This window comes from Chlorocebus sabaeus, chromosome 11 (assembly GCF_047675955.1).
Source record: "Chlorocebus sabaeus isolate Y175 chromosome 11, mChlSab1.0.hap1, whole genome shotgun sequence".
Classification (NCBI taxonomy): domain Eukaryota; kingdom Metazoa; phylum Chordata; class Mammalia; order Primates; family Cercopithecidae; genus Chlorocebus; species Chlorocebus sabaeus.
Genome location: NC_132914.1, coordinates 9067627 through 9084078, shown reverse-complemented (window position 1 = coordinate 9084078; position 16452 = coordinate 9067627). Strand labels below are relative to the sequence as shown.

Genomic DNA, 16452 nt, shown 5'->3' with positions numbered 1-16452 from the left:
TCCCATTAGATTGCATGGGGACAATTCACGGAACAAGAGCATTTTCCACAAATTGTAAGCAAAGAATATTATAAAAACAGATCATATTTTCCATATAATAATATAATGAGTTGGTAATATGAAAACTGAATGAAATAGTCCTTTCATCTGCACAGGGGATATGTTCTAAGACCCCCAGTGGATGTCTGAAATCATAGATGGTACTGAACTGTATATATACTGTGTTTTATCTATACATACACACCTTTGATAAAGTTTAATTTATAAATTAGGCCCATTAAGAGATTAAAACAAACTAATAATAATGAAAAAGAACAATTATAACAATATACCAGCATAAATACTCTTGCATTTTGGGGTCCTTATTAAGTAAACTAACAGTGACTTGGACACAAATGGTACAATACCACCTCAGTCGATCTCATAACTGAGACAGCTGAGTGACTAGTGGACAGGGAACTTAGGCTATGCAGGTATCCTGGATGAAGCAATGATTCATGTCCCAGGTGAGATGGATCCATACACTACAGAAAGGATTTGATCACACTACTCAGAACAGTGAACAATTTAAAACTCATGAATTTTTTCTTCCTAGAGATTTCCTTTTAATAGTTTTGGCTGTGGTTGAGCCTGGGTAACTAAAACCACAGAAAATGTAATTGTGGATCGTTCCTTAATATTTATTTCAACATTTCATTAACTGTCAACATCTTTATTTATGGCTATAATTGCACTTATATTTATTCACAATGTTATTCTGAACCTTTTTATATTCTTCTACTATATAGCATCATTCAAAAAACTTACTTCAATTTGAACATTGAGCCATTTATTGACACCCATGGATGATCACTGCTGCTACGAGAGACACCAACCCATGAGAGAACTGACAGGGAGCCCAGAAGTTTCTAATGGAAAATACAAAATTTTCATTTAAATAATAATTATCAAAGATTTTATTAATTTTTAGGTGCTTTCTTTGAATTATAAACTTTTATTAATTTTTAAAAGTACAGGTAATACATTCTTTCATAGGATGCTTAATTTTCAAAACAAAATAAATACATTAAACAAAATAGTAAGCTTGAAAACGACTTTTATAGTGTAAAAAACTGTTACAAATTTTTGTAATTTTGACTTAAAAGTAGCTCTTCAATTTTTATGCTTAGTACATTCATTCTTCTTATTTTAATAAGCAAAATTGTGATTCATGTAATTTAATAGTTGCCTGGGTTGGTAAGACAGACACAGTAAGAACTGAAATAAACGTCCTGATACTGCACATGCTTTTCTCCAGATATTCTGATTAAATAAATGTATTTTTCCAACATGTTTCTCATAGTGGAACTTTTCCTTCTTGAAGTTTAGAAGGAAATTGAAAGGTTGCCATTGAGGAAATAAATGACACAGAGGCCAAAAATGGGCTTTTCTGGGCACCACACCACTCTAACTAGATAAGCGCTCACTTTTATTTGATTCGGTTTTGGTGGAGTAACAATGGTCTTGACCAGGTACATCACTCCTTCTTCTCTGCTACTCCCTACTAAATACAACTCTAAACTCTGCAAGCAATGAAAGACACATAGGAAGACTCTGAAAGGTGGAAAGAGGGTGGAAAAATGGTTTGGGACTCCAGAATCAGGGATCATCAGAGTGTCCGGACATCTTCAGTCCCCCACTCAGCAGAAGAAAGTGAACTAGTCCTCTGTTTCTCAGAGCAACGGGAGGTGGCTCAGCTAAACCCACTCCTGCTCTGTATTGAAAGCAACACCAGGCAAGGCTGGTACCACTGGCAAGGATGATCTACCAGGAGACCTGCTACCAGTTAGGAGCTAGAGGAAGTGCTTCTCCTCCCAAACCAAAAGACACCAGGGTAGGTGCGGGCGAGAGGGATCAACAAAGGAACCCCATGACTACATGTGCACATCCAGGTTCCTTTTTGTCCCTGAGGACATAAGACTCCTTTCCCTATCCAGAGACACAGGACTGAATGGATTGTAAGTGTTCTATGTACATCATGCAGCAATGAACAGTAACAAACAACAGCTAACTGCATTGTTACACAAATATCATATAGGAGTAAAAGAAGACACAAATGAAAATGCACACTGTATGATTCCCTCGACATAAATCCAGAAACAGGCAAAGCTTATTTATCACATTAAAAGTCAATACAAAGGTTTGGAGAGGAGGCAGGAAAAGGGAGGACGGCATATACAGGGGCAGGATTGCTGGGGCTGGAAACTTCTATTTCATGATCTGCCTTGTATCATGAATCCATTCACTTTGTGATCAATATGAATGACTATGACATGCTTAGTTTTCTTTATATTTATTTTGGGATAAAAATATTCATAGAAGAATGGGTTTCCATGAAAAGCAAAACTGGAAATCATCAAATGTGCATTAACAGTATATGAATATAACATATTATGAAGTCAGTTGAATATTACACAGACTTAAAATATATGAATTAAATATGTATAAACATATGGATGATTTCTACAAATATGATATTGACGGAAATAAGCTTTTAGTAAAGTGTTGAAACATTTACGTCTTACCATTTCTTCTTCGTTATCTATAGAAAGCAGACTAGAGTTCTTTGAAGCACAGGTCAGCAAACTCTCTTCCCAAGTTCTTTTTTCCTTACCAATGTAACAACAACTGTTGGAATAGGTAATCCACTCCTCAGGACAATGGCCACAGTCATATGCTAAATAAAGATATGAGTTACTATGCAGAACAATATATTTACAAATTAAAATTATTTTATAGATTTGCAAAGCTATAAACACATAGGTACACAATATCTATGCATCCTCATAGGCTGTTAAATATATATTTTAAAACAACTAGTCACTCACACACACATGCACAATGTAAGGTCCACCTCTCATCCCTTAATTGTGTTCCCATATAAAGCAAACCAGCAAACAAAAATTCACCCTACACGTCTTAAACATCACTGAACAAAACTGCTTTTTAAGTATAGTAAAATTATTTATCTCTTATCATCTTATAGTATTAGGAAATTTCAGTTAATTAAATGCAACAAGAGGGTATAATGATTTTAACTGAGTATTTCTACTTGTTATTGGAGAAAAGGAATTGCCCTCATGTAATCTTTATTTTATAAACATTTATGGCTTAGTGCTATAGTTTATTCTCCCCAAAATTTTTCTTGTCATTTTGCATCCCTTAAAATAGAGACAAAATATAAACTGTACTAACATCAGAACACTGACAATCATAATGTACCTTTCTGGATTCTTGTATTCAGGGAAAAATTGTTCTGCTCCAGTACTCTGATACCTAGAAAAATTAAAGTAATTCTTACAAAATTAACACCTAGATAAACCATAATTTCAGTTGCTTACTTTGAAATACAAAATTTTAAATTATTTTAAACTGGAACAATCTGAAATAAAAACGATCTTTAAAACAAATATTTTTAAAGCCATTAGCATAAAACTTCACCATCTCTTATAGTATTTGATTTAACCACTTTCAAAAATTAATTTGTTTTTCTAAATATTTTTTTCTTAAATCGTGTCTTTGAATCATGAAATCATTATACATCTCTGTGTGTATTATATATACATACATATTTAACACACACACACAAATAAACAAATATTTTCTACAATTATTCTGTTACTTATAATTTTGAAAAGTTCAGAAGAACCGTATTATCTTGGGATTCAGATATATACATTAAAAAGAGAGTTGTAATCCTCATTATTATGAAATGTTTCAAGGCACTTCCAATCATTACAGTGAAAAGTTCCCTTATAATCTTTCAATAATACACTTACAAGGAATAAGAACTATTGTTTTTAACACAGCGGCCATCAGGACAATGCAAATGATTCCCAGGACCTCAGCAGTGAGCTTCTCTGGAGGTGGCAGTAAACCTGCAGGGAGAGAAATAGAGGCACTGAGAGAGGGGAGATAGAGAGTTGATGAGGTTTACATATAAGAGAACCCACATGCACAGGGAAACAAAGATAAACGCAGCACACCAACACGGCACAAGTATATATATATGTAACAAACCTGCACGTTGTGCACATGTACCCTAGAATTTAAAGTATTAAAAAAAAAAAAAAAGGATAAACTCTGGCCTCTAAATCTACATCTACTATAGTAATGTTTCTCTCAGAATATACCAGTTCATTTTCAGTAAATATAATGCTCCATGAGTTGTTGATCACAGATTACAACTGAACAATGCCTGAATAAAATCAGGCTTCAGATTTCATATTAAAATATTAGATCCTGACTTTTGACCTCTGATTGTCACAAGTGCAAAATATTCCCTAATCTTTCCCCACCCTTCTGCATTCAACTGCACATCCTAGAATAATAATATTGAAGATCTATTTAACGTTTTACCTTTGCAGTGATATGTCTTGTCATTCCCTTGATGATCCGAAGAAGCATTTTGAAGGTTTAATTCTACTTGGAATATTTTCTGTTCGGTTCCTGAAATGGAGCTTTTATTGCCCTTAAGTTTCCTTTGCTGCCTCCTTGGGTCCTGGGCCAGACTCACTTCGGACTAGGTTCCTCTTTGTTTATTCATCTCTGCAGCTGTGTGATGTCATGGACTGTGCTCTATGATAACTGCACTTAAGAAGCTATGAATGGTGTATATTTTGACAGGATCCCTGGTATAGGCAAACTGCATGTGTTGGTGGCTGAGTAATAATGTTCATTTTACTGTTGACCAATATAAAAGTCTAGTACCAATTTCCTAAAGTTTTAAACTGAAATCTCATTAAACAATAGGTCATTTTTTTAAAGGTATTCTGTATTTGACATAATATTATTAATGGGAACAATAAAAAACAATATGTTTGTGAAAACTAAGAAGTAAATGAAAATAAATATCTTCTTTAATTTAAAGTCAGATTCTACAGAAATATTTTATCACCAATACCTGTGTAAAACACTAAAATGGAAACCTGAAAATAAAACACACTAATTGTATGACAATTTTAAAATTCATTAATGTAAGGATTGAATGCTAAAGATGGAGGAATAGTTTGTTAGCGTATAGAGCAACTTTTAATACCAAAGTACATTAAGTTAGTGACTTACGTTCATTTACTAAAAGGGCATGAGGTCTTGGCAAATGTTTTTTATTCTGAATGATTGAGGACATCAGAAAAACTGTTAAAATTTTAAAGAAATATTTTATACCTTGTAAAATATTACATTAACTTAGGCATAAACTAATTACTATAGAAAATCATTGAACTGTTTATTTTACAGAAGTGATTGCTAATTGGTTTAAAGGAAAACTGAAAATGATAAATATAAGTTCGGACCATCTGTGAAAGAACACTTTAGGTTCAAACTTTCAGAAAGATCCTGTGGCTGTTTTAAAAGGCAATGAGGGTCACTTTGGTTGTGTAAGTAATTGTAATAAATCGGAAAATATAATTTAATAATCTAGTCAATGAGCTCTGTAGCCAGTGAGACCTAAAATTAATTAGACCTTTGAAACTCATAATGCATGACCGTTTACAAAGTTACTTAGTGTCTACAACCCCAGTTTACTAATCTAGATTGGGGAAAGTAATTTATAAAGTATAATGTATGTAAAACACTTATACAACCTGGCACATATTAGCCCTCAATTATTTATTTTTAACTTATAATTTAATTTATTTATAATTTAATTTATTTAAAATTTAATTATTTTTAACACAATTGCCATTTTATTATTTCTAATTCATACTGAGTGTGTAAAATAACTAATTAGGTAGGAGACTGATATCAGTGTAGTACATCTTTTCTACAATGTTTGTTTGGCTCCATTTTTTTAAGTCATCCTATTATTTATAATTAAGATTAGATTTGCATTTTATGGAAACTACTTCATTATTGTTTTCTTAAAAAAATAAAATCTGCTTCAATTAAATATGTGTATGAGAAATTATGTTTGACATTCACAATTTGATGTATATTGATTATTAAAGTCTGGGCTACATATAAAGTATTATTACATCCATAATGATTATAAAATTTCAAATTAATTCTTCATTGTCATGATATTTATTGGTTACACTCTAAATTATACTGACCAACAAACCTATTATTATGTATGCATGTACCTGACTAATTCTCCACAGGCAATCATGTAAATACTTTTAAAAATCCTCAAACATATGTTATATTTTGGGTTGTTTTTCACCCTGAATTATTCATGTAAAGACAGTTCTAATTTGATTTTATTCTGTATTAACTTTACCTTGTTGCATCACATTTAATATTTACAATCTTCTACTAAAGGAGATGTCTCTGGGAAGAATAAATTATTAAACAATATTGTACTATATCACCACACCAGACTGAAATATAAAAATCCATTCATTATATTGTTCATTGATTTATTTTCCAATCATAACTGTCTGCATTTTAATAGGAATATTTGTTGTAAACGACTAATGCTTAAATCAAACTATATAGAGAGGGAAAAGTAATTTTTAAAACATCACTTAGTTAAAAATAGGGAAGGCAGAAAAAGTAGATTTTAAAAACACAAGCTAAATGGTACATGAGCACTCAGGTGCGGTGGCTTATGTCAGTAATCCCAGCAACTTGGGAGAGCAAGACGTGTAGATTTCTTGAGCTCAGGAGTTCAAGACCAGCCTGGTCAACATGATGAAATCTCATCTCTACAAAAAAATACAAAAATTAGCCAGCATGGTGGTATTTGCCTGTAGCCAGCTACTCTGGTGGCTGAGGTGGGAGGATCGCTTGAGCCTTGGAGGTAAGGTCGGGGTGCAGTGAGCTGAGATAAAATTTACTGAAATTGGGGAAATATGCTTCATAACGATAAATTAATTTTCCAAACCATTAGTAACATATTTTTTATCATTGCATATACCTAATGATACAAATTCAACATATAATTGAATAAAGTGAACAAGCAAACAATCATAAATGGGATTTTAAAGACTCTTCTCTTGATGCTTAATACAAGACAGGCCAGTGAGCCTGTAGAAAGATTTAAACTAGACAAGTAACTATCACTCATATGAATACATTCACACATGCACTCACACATATACTCAATTTCAATGTAGTACCACTAGGCAAGCTTGGCCAGGAGACAGTCAAAATGTACCTATTCAAATTTAACATTAATTAATAAAAAGTAAATAACATTTAAAACCAGTACCTCACCACATGAACCACATTTATAGAGGGATGAACATTTCCAGTTTCATAGAAAATGTTCTAACTATATTTTACCTACAACAGAAGTCAATAAACAAAAATCTGAGAACCTTATATGGTTTTTAATTCAGTAATGTATGTCTAAATAACATATGGGCCAAATAAATTATCAAGATGAATGGTCACAAAAGACTACTAAAGGAAGATTTTGAAAAGGCACAGATATTTTATTTCTAGTTAAACATGGCAATACCATTATGGTATTTAGAGTTATTAAACAGGCGATAAAACTATATTATCAATGCATTTAATGTCCATATGAAATGGAAAATTCCTAGGAAATGCTCATTACCAAAATATAGTACCTCAAATAGAAATCTGAGTAAACCCTACATGTACTGAAGACATTAGTTTAGACATAAACTTTTCTACAAAAATAGCCTGCAAACTCAGATGGCATCACTAGTGAACAATAACATTTAAAAATAAAGTGGTACTCTTCATTATTACTACTATATTTTAAGTTCTAGGGTACATGTGCACAGTGTTCAGGTTTGTTACACAAGCATAGATGTGCCAGGTTGGTTTGCTGCACCCATCAACTTGTCATTTACATTAGGTACTTCTCCTAATACCTAATATAAAAGGTATTAGGTATTTCTCCTAATACCTCCTTCCCCAATCCCCCACTCCCCGACAGGCCCCGGTATGTGATGTTCCCCTCCCTGTGTCCATGTGTTCTCATTGTTCAATTCCCACCTATGAGTGAGAACACGTGGTGTTTGGTTTTCTGTCCTTGTGATAGTTTGCTGAGAATGATGGTTTCCAGCTTCATCCATGTCCCTGCAAAGGACATGAACTCATCCTTTTTCATGGCTAAAGCAGTACTCTTAACAGATGCTTCCAGGTTATAGAAAAAGAGAAAATCTTCCCAAGATAGCCTTGAGACCAAAACTTTTCATAGCTATAAATAAAAACATGGTCAAATATCCTTGTGAACATGGATAAAGAAACAAATCTTACCCTAGATAAAATAAGTGCACTGATATTTTATAAGGGGCAATATACAATGATCTGCATGGATTTGTTTCGGAAACAAAGCCTAGTTTAACATTTGACAAAAATAAAACTAATTTATTTTATAAAATGTTGTATAAAGAAAACACATATCATTCTGAGTAACAAAAAATAATAAAAATGTTACAATTGATAAAATCTATTAGAAAAAAAGAATATTATAAAACTGCTTCAATATAAGAAAGATGTGATAAAAAAAGACCAAACTTTGTAAATATGAATAATATGTTGAATTATTTTTTGCCAAAACCAGAAAATGATACATATGATACACGCAAAATTTGATTGTACCTTCTATTCGACTATGGATATAAAGCACTAGCCAGAGAAAATAAATGAAGAAAAAATAAGTTATGGCACATGGATAGAAAAAATAAAAGTGTGATTATTTGCAGAAAAAATTGCTGTTTATATAGAAAATCCAGAAAAATCTATGTTTGAAATGATAGATTTAAATATGTAAAATAAGTGAAATAACTAGGTACAAAATCAAAATGCAGACATCAATTGTATTACTATTTACAGTAATAAAAATTATTAAAGGGAATATTAAAATCAGAATGCCATTTACAAAAGCATGAATGTAAAATATCTGCATTTCTGTATGATTCAATCCCCCAAAATATATAATATAATGGAGAGAGATTAAAGAGATCCCAGTACATTGAACCCAGTACATTGAAGGGCACAATATGATATTGATTGGAAAAGTAGGGAAGCTAATCTTTAAATATTACTTTAGAGGTTAAATGCAGACCCAAGCAATCCCAGGACAGTATTATTATTTTTTTTTGGAGAGCTTTATTGAGGTATCTTGTACATAGTATAAATTTCATCCGCTTAAAATAATTAAAAATCAGTGATTTTTAGTATATTCACAGAGTTACAACCATCACCACTACTGAAATTTAAAAAGTTTTCATCACTGACACAAAGAAACATTCTAGCAATTAGTGGCCACCTCCTATTTCAACCTCCCTTAGGCATTGGCAGCGCTCTTTTACTTTCTTTCTCCATGGTTTTGCTTGTTCTTGACACTTCATATAAACTGACCCACAAAACCTGCAACTTTTAGGAAGGCCGAATGCCACAAACATGTTTAGCAAAAGGAACCCGACATAAATGCTAGGATATCTGTACTTTTTAAATTGTGTGCATTATATTTCAATAATCGATTTAGAATTTTCTTCTTATTAGAGCAAATAATGCAATTCATTTTAAGACTTATGCAATCATATCATTTCTATGTTAACAAATATAAAATTTATCTGATGCACTGCAAACTCAAATACTTTCATTCTAAAGCTTATGCTTACAATAATATCTTTTTGAAGATCCACACTGGACTGATTTAAGTCTATCTAGATGTAGCATCGCACAGTTATATTCAGCATGATCTGAGTCTTTTATCCTGTAATGGAGAAAAATCCATAATTCTGTTACATTTTATGCAAACGATTCATGAGACAAGAACATTTTCCATGTACTGTAAGAAAACAAGTTTAAGAAAAAGGGTAATTAAATTTTTCATATACTATTACTAAAAGTCATTATTCTGAAAACTGAATACAGTAGTCCTCCCTTCATCCACGGGGGATATGTTTCAAGACCCCAGTGGCTGTCTGAAATGGCAGATAGTACAGAACCTATAGAGAGATTTTGTTGTGTCTACACATTCCTAAATACAATAAAGTTTAATTTATAAATTAGGCACAACAGGAGATTGACAACAATAACTACTAATAAAAAATTATAAGCAATATGCCAACAGCAGTACTCTTGTACTTTGAGGATATTCTTAAATAAAATAAGGGTGGCTTTTTAATGAAAACAAGCACTGTAATTCCCTGATAGTCCATCTCAAGCTTGTCCAACTCACGGACCATGGACCACATGTGGCCCAGGCAGCTGTTAATGTGACTAAACACAAATATGTAAACTTTCTGAAAACATTCTGAGATATTTTTGCAATTTTTTTTGTTTAGCTCATCAGCTATCATTAGTGTTAGTGTATTTTATGTGTGGCCCAATACTATTCTTCTAATGTGGCCCAGAGAAGCCAAAGATTAGATATCCCTACTCCATCTCATAACCAAGAAAGTTACTAGCTGACCAATGAGCGGTTGACATATAGGGACTACTATGGTCTATTGTGAAATATTTATATCAACATTTCACTAACTTTCCACATCTTTCTTCATGTATATGATTCCACATAAATTTATTCATATTAGTCTTCTGACTTTATCCTTTATATATATTTTTATATGGCACCGTACAAAACAACTTACTCATGTTTGAAAGTCAGACCGTTTATTGTCACCCATGGATGATGACTGCTGTCACGAAACACACCAATCCATGAGGAAGGTAAAATGGCGGTCAGAAATTTCTAAAAGAAAAGAAAGAATTTTCACTTAAATAATACTTACAAAAACATTATAAAAACAATATATTAAAGTTGAAGACCACTATTTGCGGTACCAAAAACTTTCATAAATATTTATGATTTTGATATAAATGAACTCTTCAATGTTTATACTTAGTACTTTCATTGTTATTTTCATGTTAATAAAGATATTTTAATTCTTGCATTATAATAGTTACCCCAATTGACTGAATAAACACAGGAAGGATTTAAGTAAGTTTCCTGATACTGTGCATTCATTCCTCCAGATACTGTGATGAAATCAATCTATTTTTGTACTATATTTCCCAGGTTGGAGATTTAGAAGAGAAATGAGAGGTTGTCATTCGGAAATAAATGACACAGAAGCTACAGATTGGGTTTTCTGGGTACCACACCATTCTTTAACTAGATAAGCCTTCACTTTTTTATCTGATTTGGTTTTGGTGGAATAACAGTGGTCCTGACCAGGTGCTGTAGACCCATCTCTCTCTGCTACTTCCTACTAAAAATAACTATAAACTCTGGGATTAATGAAAGACAAAAGCAATGGAGAACTCTGAAAGGTGGAAAGAGGAAGATGAAATTGTCTGGGACCCTATCATCAGGATTCAACAAAGTATCTGAGCGAGCATGTGAAGTCCCCCACCCGACAGAAGAAGGTGACCTAAGCCTGCTGTTTCCCCACACCCAACCTGGCAACAGGAGGAGGCCCAGCAAAGCTCACTCCTGCTCTGTATTGAAGTGGAGTCCCCTCCACACCACCAGGCAAGGCTGGTACCACTGGCGAGGATGAGCTACCAGAAGACCTGCTATCAGTACAGCCAGAGGAAGTGCTTTCTTCTCATTCCAAGGGACACTAGGGTGGATGCGGGTGAGGAGGATCAGCAAAGCGACCCCATGACTACCAGTGCACCACCCAGGGTCCTCTTTGTCCCTGAGGGCAGGAGACCCACTTCCCCACCCAGCGACAAGGACTCAATGGATTCTTAGTGTTCTTTGTACATAGTACAGCAGTGAACAGTAACATACTACTGATAACTGCAATAATATGGAGGAATTGCAGAACTATCAGCTAGGAGTGAAAAAGACAGACATGAAATTCACACTGTATGATTCCCTTTATATAAATTCAAGAACAGGCAAATGCTATTTATAATATTAAAAGTCAATACAGTGTTTTGGAGAGGAGTCAGGGTAAGTGATGAGTGTATACACAAGGGTGGAACTGCTAGAGCTGGAAACTTTTACTTCATGGTCTGACTTGTATCACATGAGTTCATGCACTTTGTGATCAATCTGCATGACCAGATCATATTATGCCCGATAAAATTGGATAGCAACATTTATTGTGGATTCAAAGTATTTATAGAAGCTTGGTTTTCTTTGAAAAGCAAAAACTGAAAATAAAAGTACATTAGTAGTATATAACTTCAAACACATTATTAAGTCAATCAATTGAATAATACATAAACTTGAAAATATATCAGATAATTATATGTACACACACATGGATATTTCCTACAAATGTATTATTCACTGAAAGAAGCTTTTCCTAAAATGTTTGAAACATTTATATCTTACCATTTCGTCTTCATTATCTATAGAAAGCAGACTAGAGTTCTTCGAAGCACAGTCCAGCAAACTCTCTGCCCAAGTTCTTTTTTCCTTGCCAATGTAATAACAACTGTTGGAATATGTAATCCACTCCTCAGGACAATGGCCACAATGATGTACTAAATAAAGATATGAATTACTATGCAGAACAATATGAATGTTTACAAATGAAAATTAGTTTACATATTTGCAACAGTATAAACCTATATGTGCTTAACATACTTATATATCTTTACAGGCTTATAAATATATATTTTTTAATAACCGAGTCAGTCATACACACATGCACTGGGTTAGCCTGTCATCCCTAATTGTGTTCCCATATAAAACAAACCAACAAACAAAAATACACTCTCCACATGTCTTGAACATCACTGATACATAACTGCTTTTTTAGGATAGTAAAATTATTCATTCATATCATCTCATAGCAGTAGGAAACTTGTGTTAATTGGGAGAAAAACAGTAGAATGATTTTAAGTGAGTATTTCTACTTATTGGAGAAAAGGAAATGCTGCCTTATAATCTTGGTTTATAAATATTTATGGCTGAATTTTATGGCTTATTTTCTGGAAAAATGCCATCATTCTTTTACATGCCTTAAACCAGACACAAAATATAAATTGTACTAATATCAGAACATTGAAAATAAAAGTGTACCTTTCTGGGTTCTTGTATTCGGGAAAGAATTGTTCTGTTCCAGGACTGTAATAGAAAAATTAAAATGAGTTTTATAAAAACTAATATCTAGATAAACCATAACGAGTTTACTTTCTTACTTTGAAACTTTGTGTGTTATTTAAAATGGGGACAGTCTTTAATAAAATTCACTTTTTCTCTAAAAATAAATGAATAGATCATCGAAAGAAATATTTTTAAAGACTTTAGTACAAAACTTCACCATCTCTTGTAGTATTTGACGTAACCACTTTCAAAAATTAATTTGTTTTTCTAAATACTTTTCTCCTATAGCATGCATTTGAATTATGAATTCAGAAAATACATTGTATGTGTATGTGTGTATATATAGATAGATAGATTACACACACAAAAAAACAAACACATATTCTCTACAATGATTTTGTTATTTATGTTGTGAAAAATTCAGAATAACCATATTACTTTTGGGTCCAAATTATACTAATATCTGAACGTTGAAAATAAAAATGTACCTTTCTGGGTTCTTGTATTCGGGGAAGAATTGCTCTGCTCCGGGACTGTAACAGAAAAATTAAAATGATTTTCATAAAAACTAATACCTAGATAAACCATAACAAGTTTAGTTTCTTACTTTGAAACTTTATGTGTTATTTAAAATGGGGACAATCTTTAATGAAATTAACTTTTTCTATAAAAATAAATGAAGTAATAGATCTCTGAAATAAACATTACAATGAGAGTTCTATTCCAACAGGATGAAATATTTTGAGGCACTTCCAAGCATTAAAGTAAAATGTTCCCGTCTAATCTTTCAAGAATGTGCTTACAAGGAATAAGAACTATTGTTTTTAACACAGTGGCCATCAGGACAATGCAAATGATTCCCAGGACCTCAGCAGTGAGCTTCTCTGGAGGTGGCAGTAAACCTGCAGGGAGAGAAACAGAGGCACTGAGAGAGGGGAGATAGAGAGTTGATTAGGATTCCATACTAGAGAACCCACATGCACAGGGAAACATAATGATAACCTCTGGCCTCTAAATCTACATCTACTCTGGTAATCTTTCCCTCAGAATATACCAGTTCATTTTCAGAAAACATGATGTTCCATGAGTGGATCGCAGATTACGGTTGAACAATGCCCGAATAAAATTAGTCTTCTGATGTCATATTAGAATATTAGATCCCAATTATGAACTCTAATTCTCACAAGTGCAAAATATTCCCTAATCTTTCCCCACCCTTCTGCATTCAACTGTACATCCTAGAACAATAATATTGAAGATCTATTTAATGTGTTACCTTGGTATTCGTATATTTGATCAATCCCTTCATGATTCAGAGAAGGATTTTGAAGGCTTAATTCTACTTGGAATATTTCCTGTTCGGTTCCTGAAATGGAGCTTTTATTGCCTTTAGGTTTCCTTTGCTGCCTCTTTGGATCCTGGGCCAGACTCACTTCTGAGAAGGTTCCTCTTTGTTTATTCATCTCTGCAGCTGTGTGGTGTCAGGGACTGTGCTCTACGATAACTGTACTTAAGAAGCTATAAACGGTGTATATTTTGATAGGATCCCTGGTATAGGCAATCTGCATATGTTGGAGCTGAGCGGTAATGTTTACTTTGCTGTTAACCAATGTAAAATTCTGGTACTAATTTCCTAAAGCTTTAAGCAAAAATCACATGATACAATTGGTATTTTTTTAGAGATATTCTGGATTTGACATAATATTACTAGTGGAAACAATAAAAACATTAAACCTGTGAGAAATAGGAAGTTCATGAAAAAAATTTGTATTAAATTAAGTTTAAATTCTTCAAAAATATTTAGCACCAATAGAATGCATACGTTAACAATTAAAATACTGTATTTAGAAATACATATACACTATTTGTTATGATAGTTTTAAGATTCCCTGATGGTTAAGCATATTGTGCCATAAAATAGTTCTGTTAGCATATAGAGTAACTTCTTATACTAAAAATTCATTTTTTAAAAGGACATGAGGTATTGTCAAATGATTTTTTTTCTAAATTAGGAAATTGGAAACTTCATTAAGATTTTAAAAATATATCTTATATCTTGTAAAACAGTACATTACTCTATGCATAAAGTAAATACTATTGAAAACAATGCATTTTTAAATTGCTTCTTTTACACAAGAAATTGGTAATAATTTAAGGACTTAATTGGAAAACTTAAAATGATGAATAAACGTGTGGGCCATCTGTGGAAGAACAGTGTCCAATCAAACTTTCAGAAAGCTCCTATGGTTGTAGAAGTCAGTGAAGGTCGCTTTGGTTGTATAAGTAATTGTAATAGTTCAGATAATGTAATTTAATAATCTAGTCAATGAGCTCTGTAGTCAGTGAGACTACAATTAATTCTATCTTTGCAAGTTATAATGGGTGACCTTTACTAAATTACTGCGTGTCTACTAACCTAGTTTACTAATCTACATTGGCAAAAATAATTTATAAAGTATACTGCATGCAAAACTAAACACACAACCTGGCACATGTTGGCAATGAATATATAATATATATTTTGCCTATTTTTAACACAATTGCCATTTTATTATTTCTGATTGGCATTAGAGTGTGTAAAATAACTCATTAATTAGGCATCTCATGTCAGTGTGGTATATCTGTTTTGCAATGTTTGGTTCAATTGTTTCAGGTCTTCCAGTTGTTTATAATTCAGGTTAGATTTGCATTTTATGGAAACGATTTCATCCTTGCTTTTATTAAAAATTAAAACTACTTTCATTAAATCCAGGTATGAGATTGAGAATTAATGTTTGACGTTCACAATTTGAGGTATCCATTTTAAAAAAAATTTTTAGAGGTTGCTCTAAATGTAATATACAATTAAGCCAGTAAGGATGACAAAATCCAAAATGAACTGTTCATTGTCATGATGGTTATGGGTTTCACTCTGAATTACATTGATTGGCAAACCTATTATTATGTATGCATCTACTTGAGTGATTCTCCACAGGCAATAACTCTAAGAAATTCTCAAACATATTTTATATTTTGGCTCGTTTTTCACCTTGAATGATTCACATGAAGAGAGTTCTACTTTGATTTTACTCTATATAAACTTTACCTCAGGTGCATCACAGTCAGTATTTACAATCTTCTACTAAATGAGATGAGCAAGTAGAGAAACAGGGAGAGTAGCAACACATACCTTCTGTCACCAGAAAGTCAGGCACCCTTCAGTGGAGCGGTCAGGTTACCTCTTAAAGACACAAACCTTATCTGTGATCTTCACAGACTGCCCTTTGAAGGGTCAGAGTGAGGCAAGAGTGGAAAAAGTAGATTCCTCGCCAATGTGTCACTTCAGATTTGAACAGGAAATTCTCACCCTAGGGCTATTTTGAATCAGTGTATCTCATCACACACTTCAGAATATAGGAGACTTTGGGTGGCTAGGGTGGCATTTAGTTTGTCCATTTTCAAGTGCCTCTTAGAAATTATTTTTATAGTGGACAGGA

The 16452-nt window shown here is 32.8% G+C and overlaps 2 protein-coding genes across 2 annotated transcripts; both read right to left on the bottom strand.

Annotated features, from left to right (window-relative positions):
• Positions 1 to 2581: 2581 nt before the first annotated feature.
• On the bottom strand, positions 2582 to 7853 carry KLRC4 (killer cell lectin like receptor C4). Its single transcript, XM_073020458.1, is given in 5 exon segments — positions 2582 to 2630; positions 2632 to 2716; positions 3262 to 3315; positions 3819 to 3917; positions 4399 to 7853. Coding segments are annotated over 5 exon segments (474 nt in total). The 5' UTR covers positions 4586 to 7853.
• A 68-nt stretch (positions 7854 to 7921) lies between these two features.
• LOC103218583 (NKG2-C type II integral membrane protein) lies at positions 7922 to 14928 on the bottom strand. Its single transcript, XM_007967625.3, has 7 exons — positions 14253 to 14928; positions 13780 to 13878; positions 13465 to 13509; positions 12953 to 12997; positions 12260 to 12411; positions 10560 to 10660; positions 7922 to 9679 (listed from the first exon to the last, which is right to left on the bottom strand). The coding sequence occupies exons 1-7, from the start codon at positions 14437 to 14439 to the stop codon at positions 9568 to 9570; spliced, it is 741 nt and encodes a 246-aa protein (XP_007965816.3). The 5' UTR covers positions 14440 to 14928; the 3' UTR covers positions 7922 to 9567.
• Between the last annotated feature and the right edge of the window lie 1524 nt (positions 14929 to 16452).

What these genes read in the sequence shown, in the direction of transcription:
- LOC103218583 (XM_007967625.3), bottom strand. Translation starts at nt 14,439, where the DNA reads ATGAATAAACAAAGAGGAACCTTCTCAGAAGTGAGTCTGGCCCAGGAT. An exon ending in AACAATAGTTCTTATTCCTT is followed by an intron (nt 13,510 to 13,779) that starts GTAAGCACATTC and finishes TTTCTGTTACAG; the next exon opens with TCCCGGAGCAGAGCAATTCT. An exon ending in GAATACAAGAACCCAGAAAG is followed by an intron (nt 12,998 to 13,464) that starts GTACATTTTTAT and finishes TTTCTATTACAG; the next exon opens with TCCTGGAACAGAACAATTCT.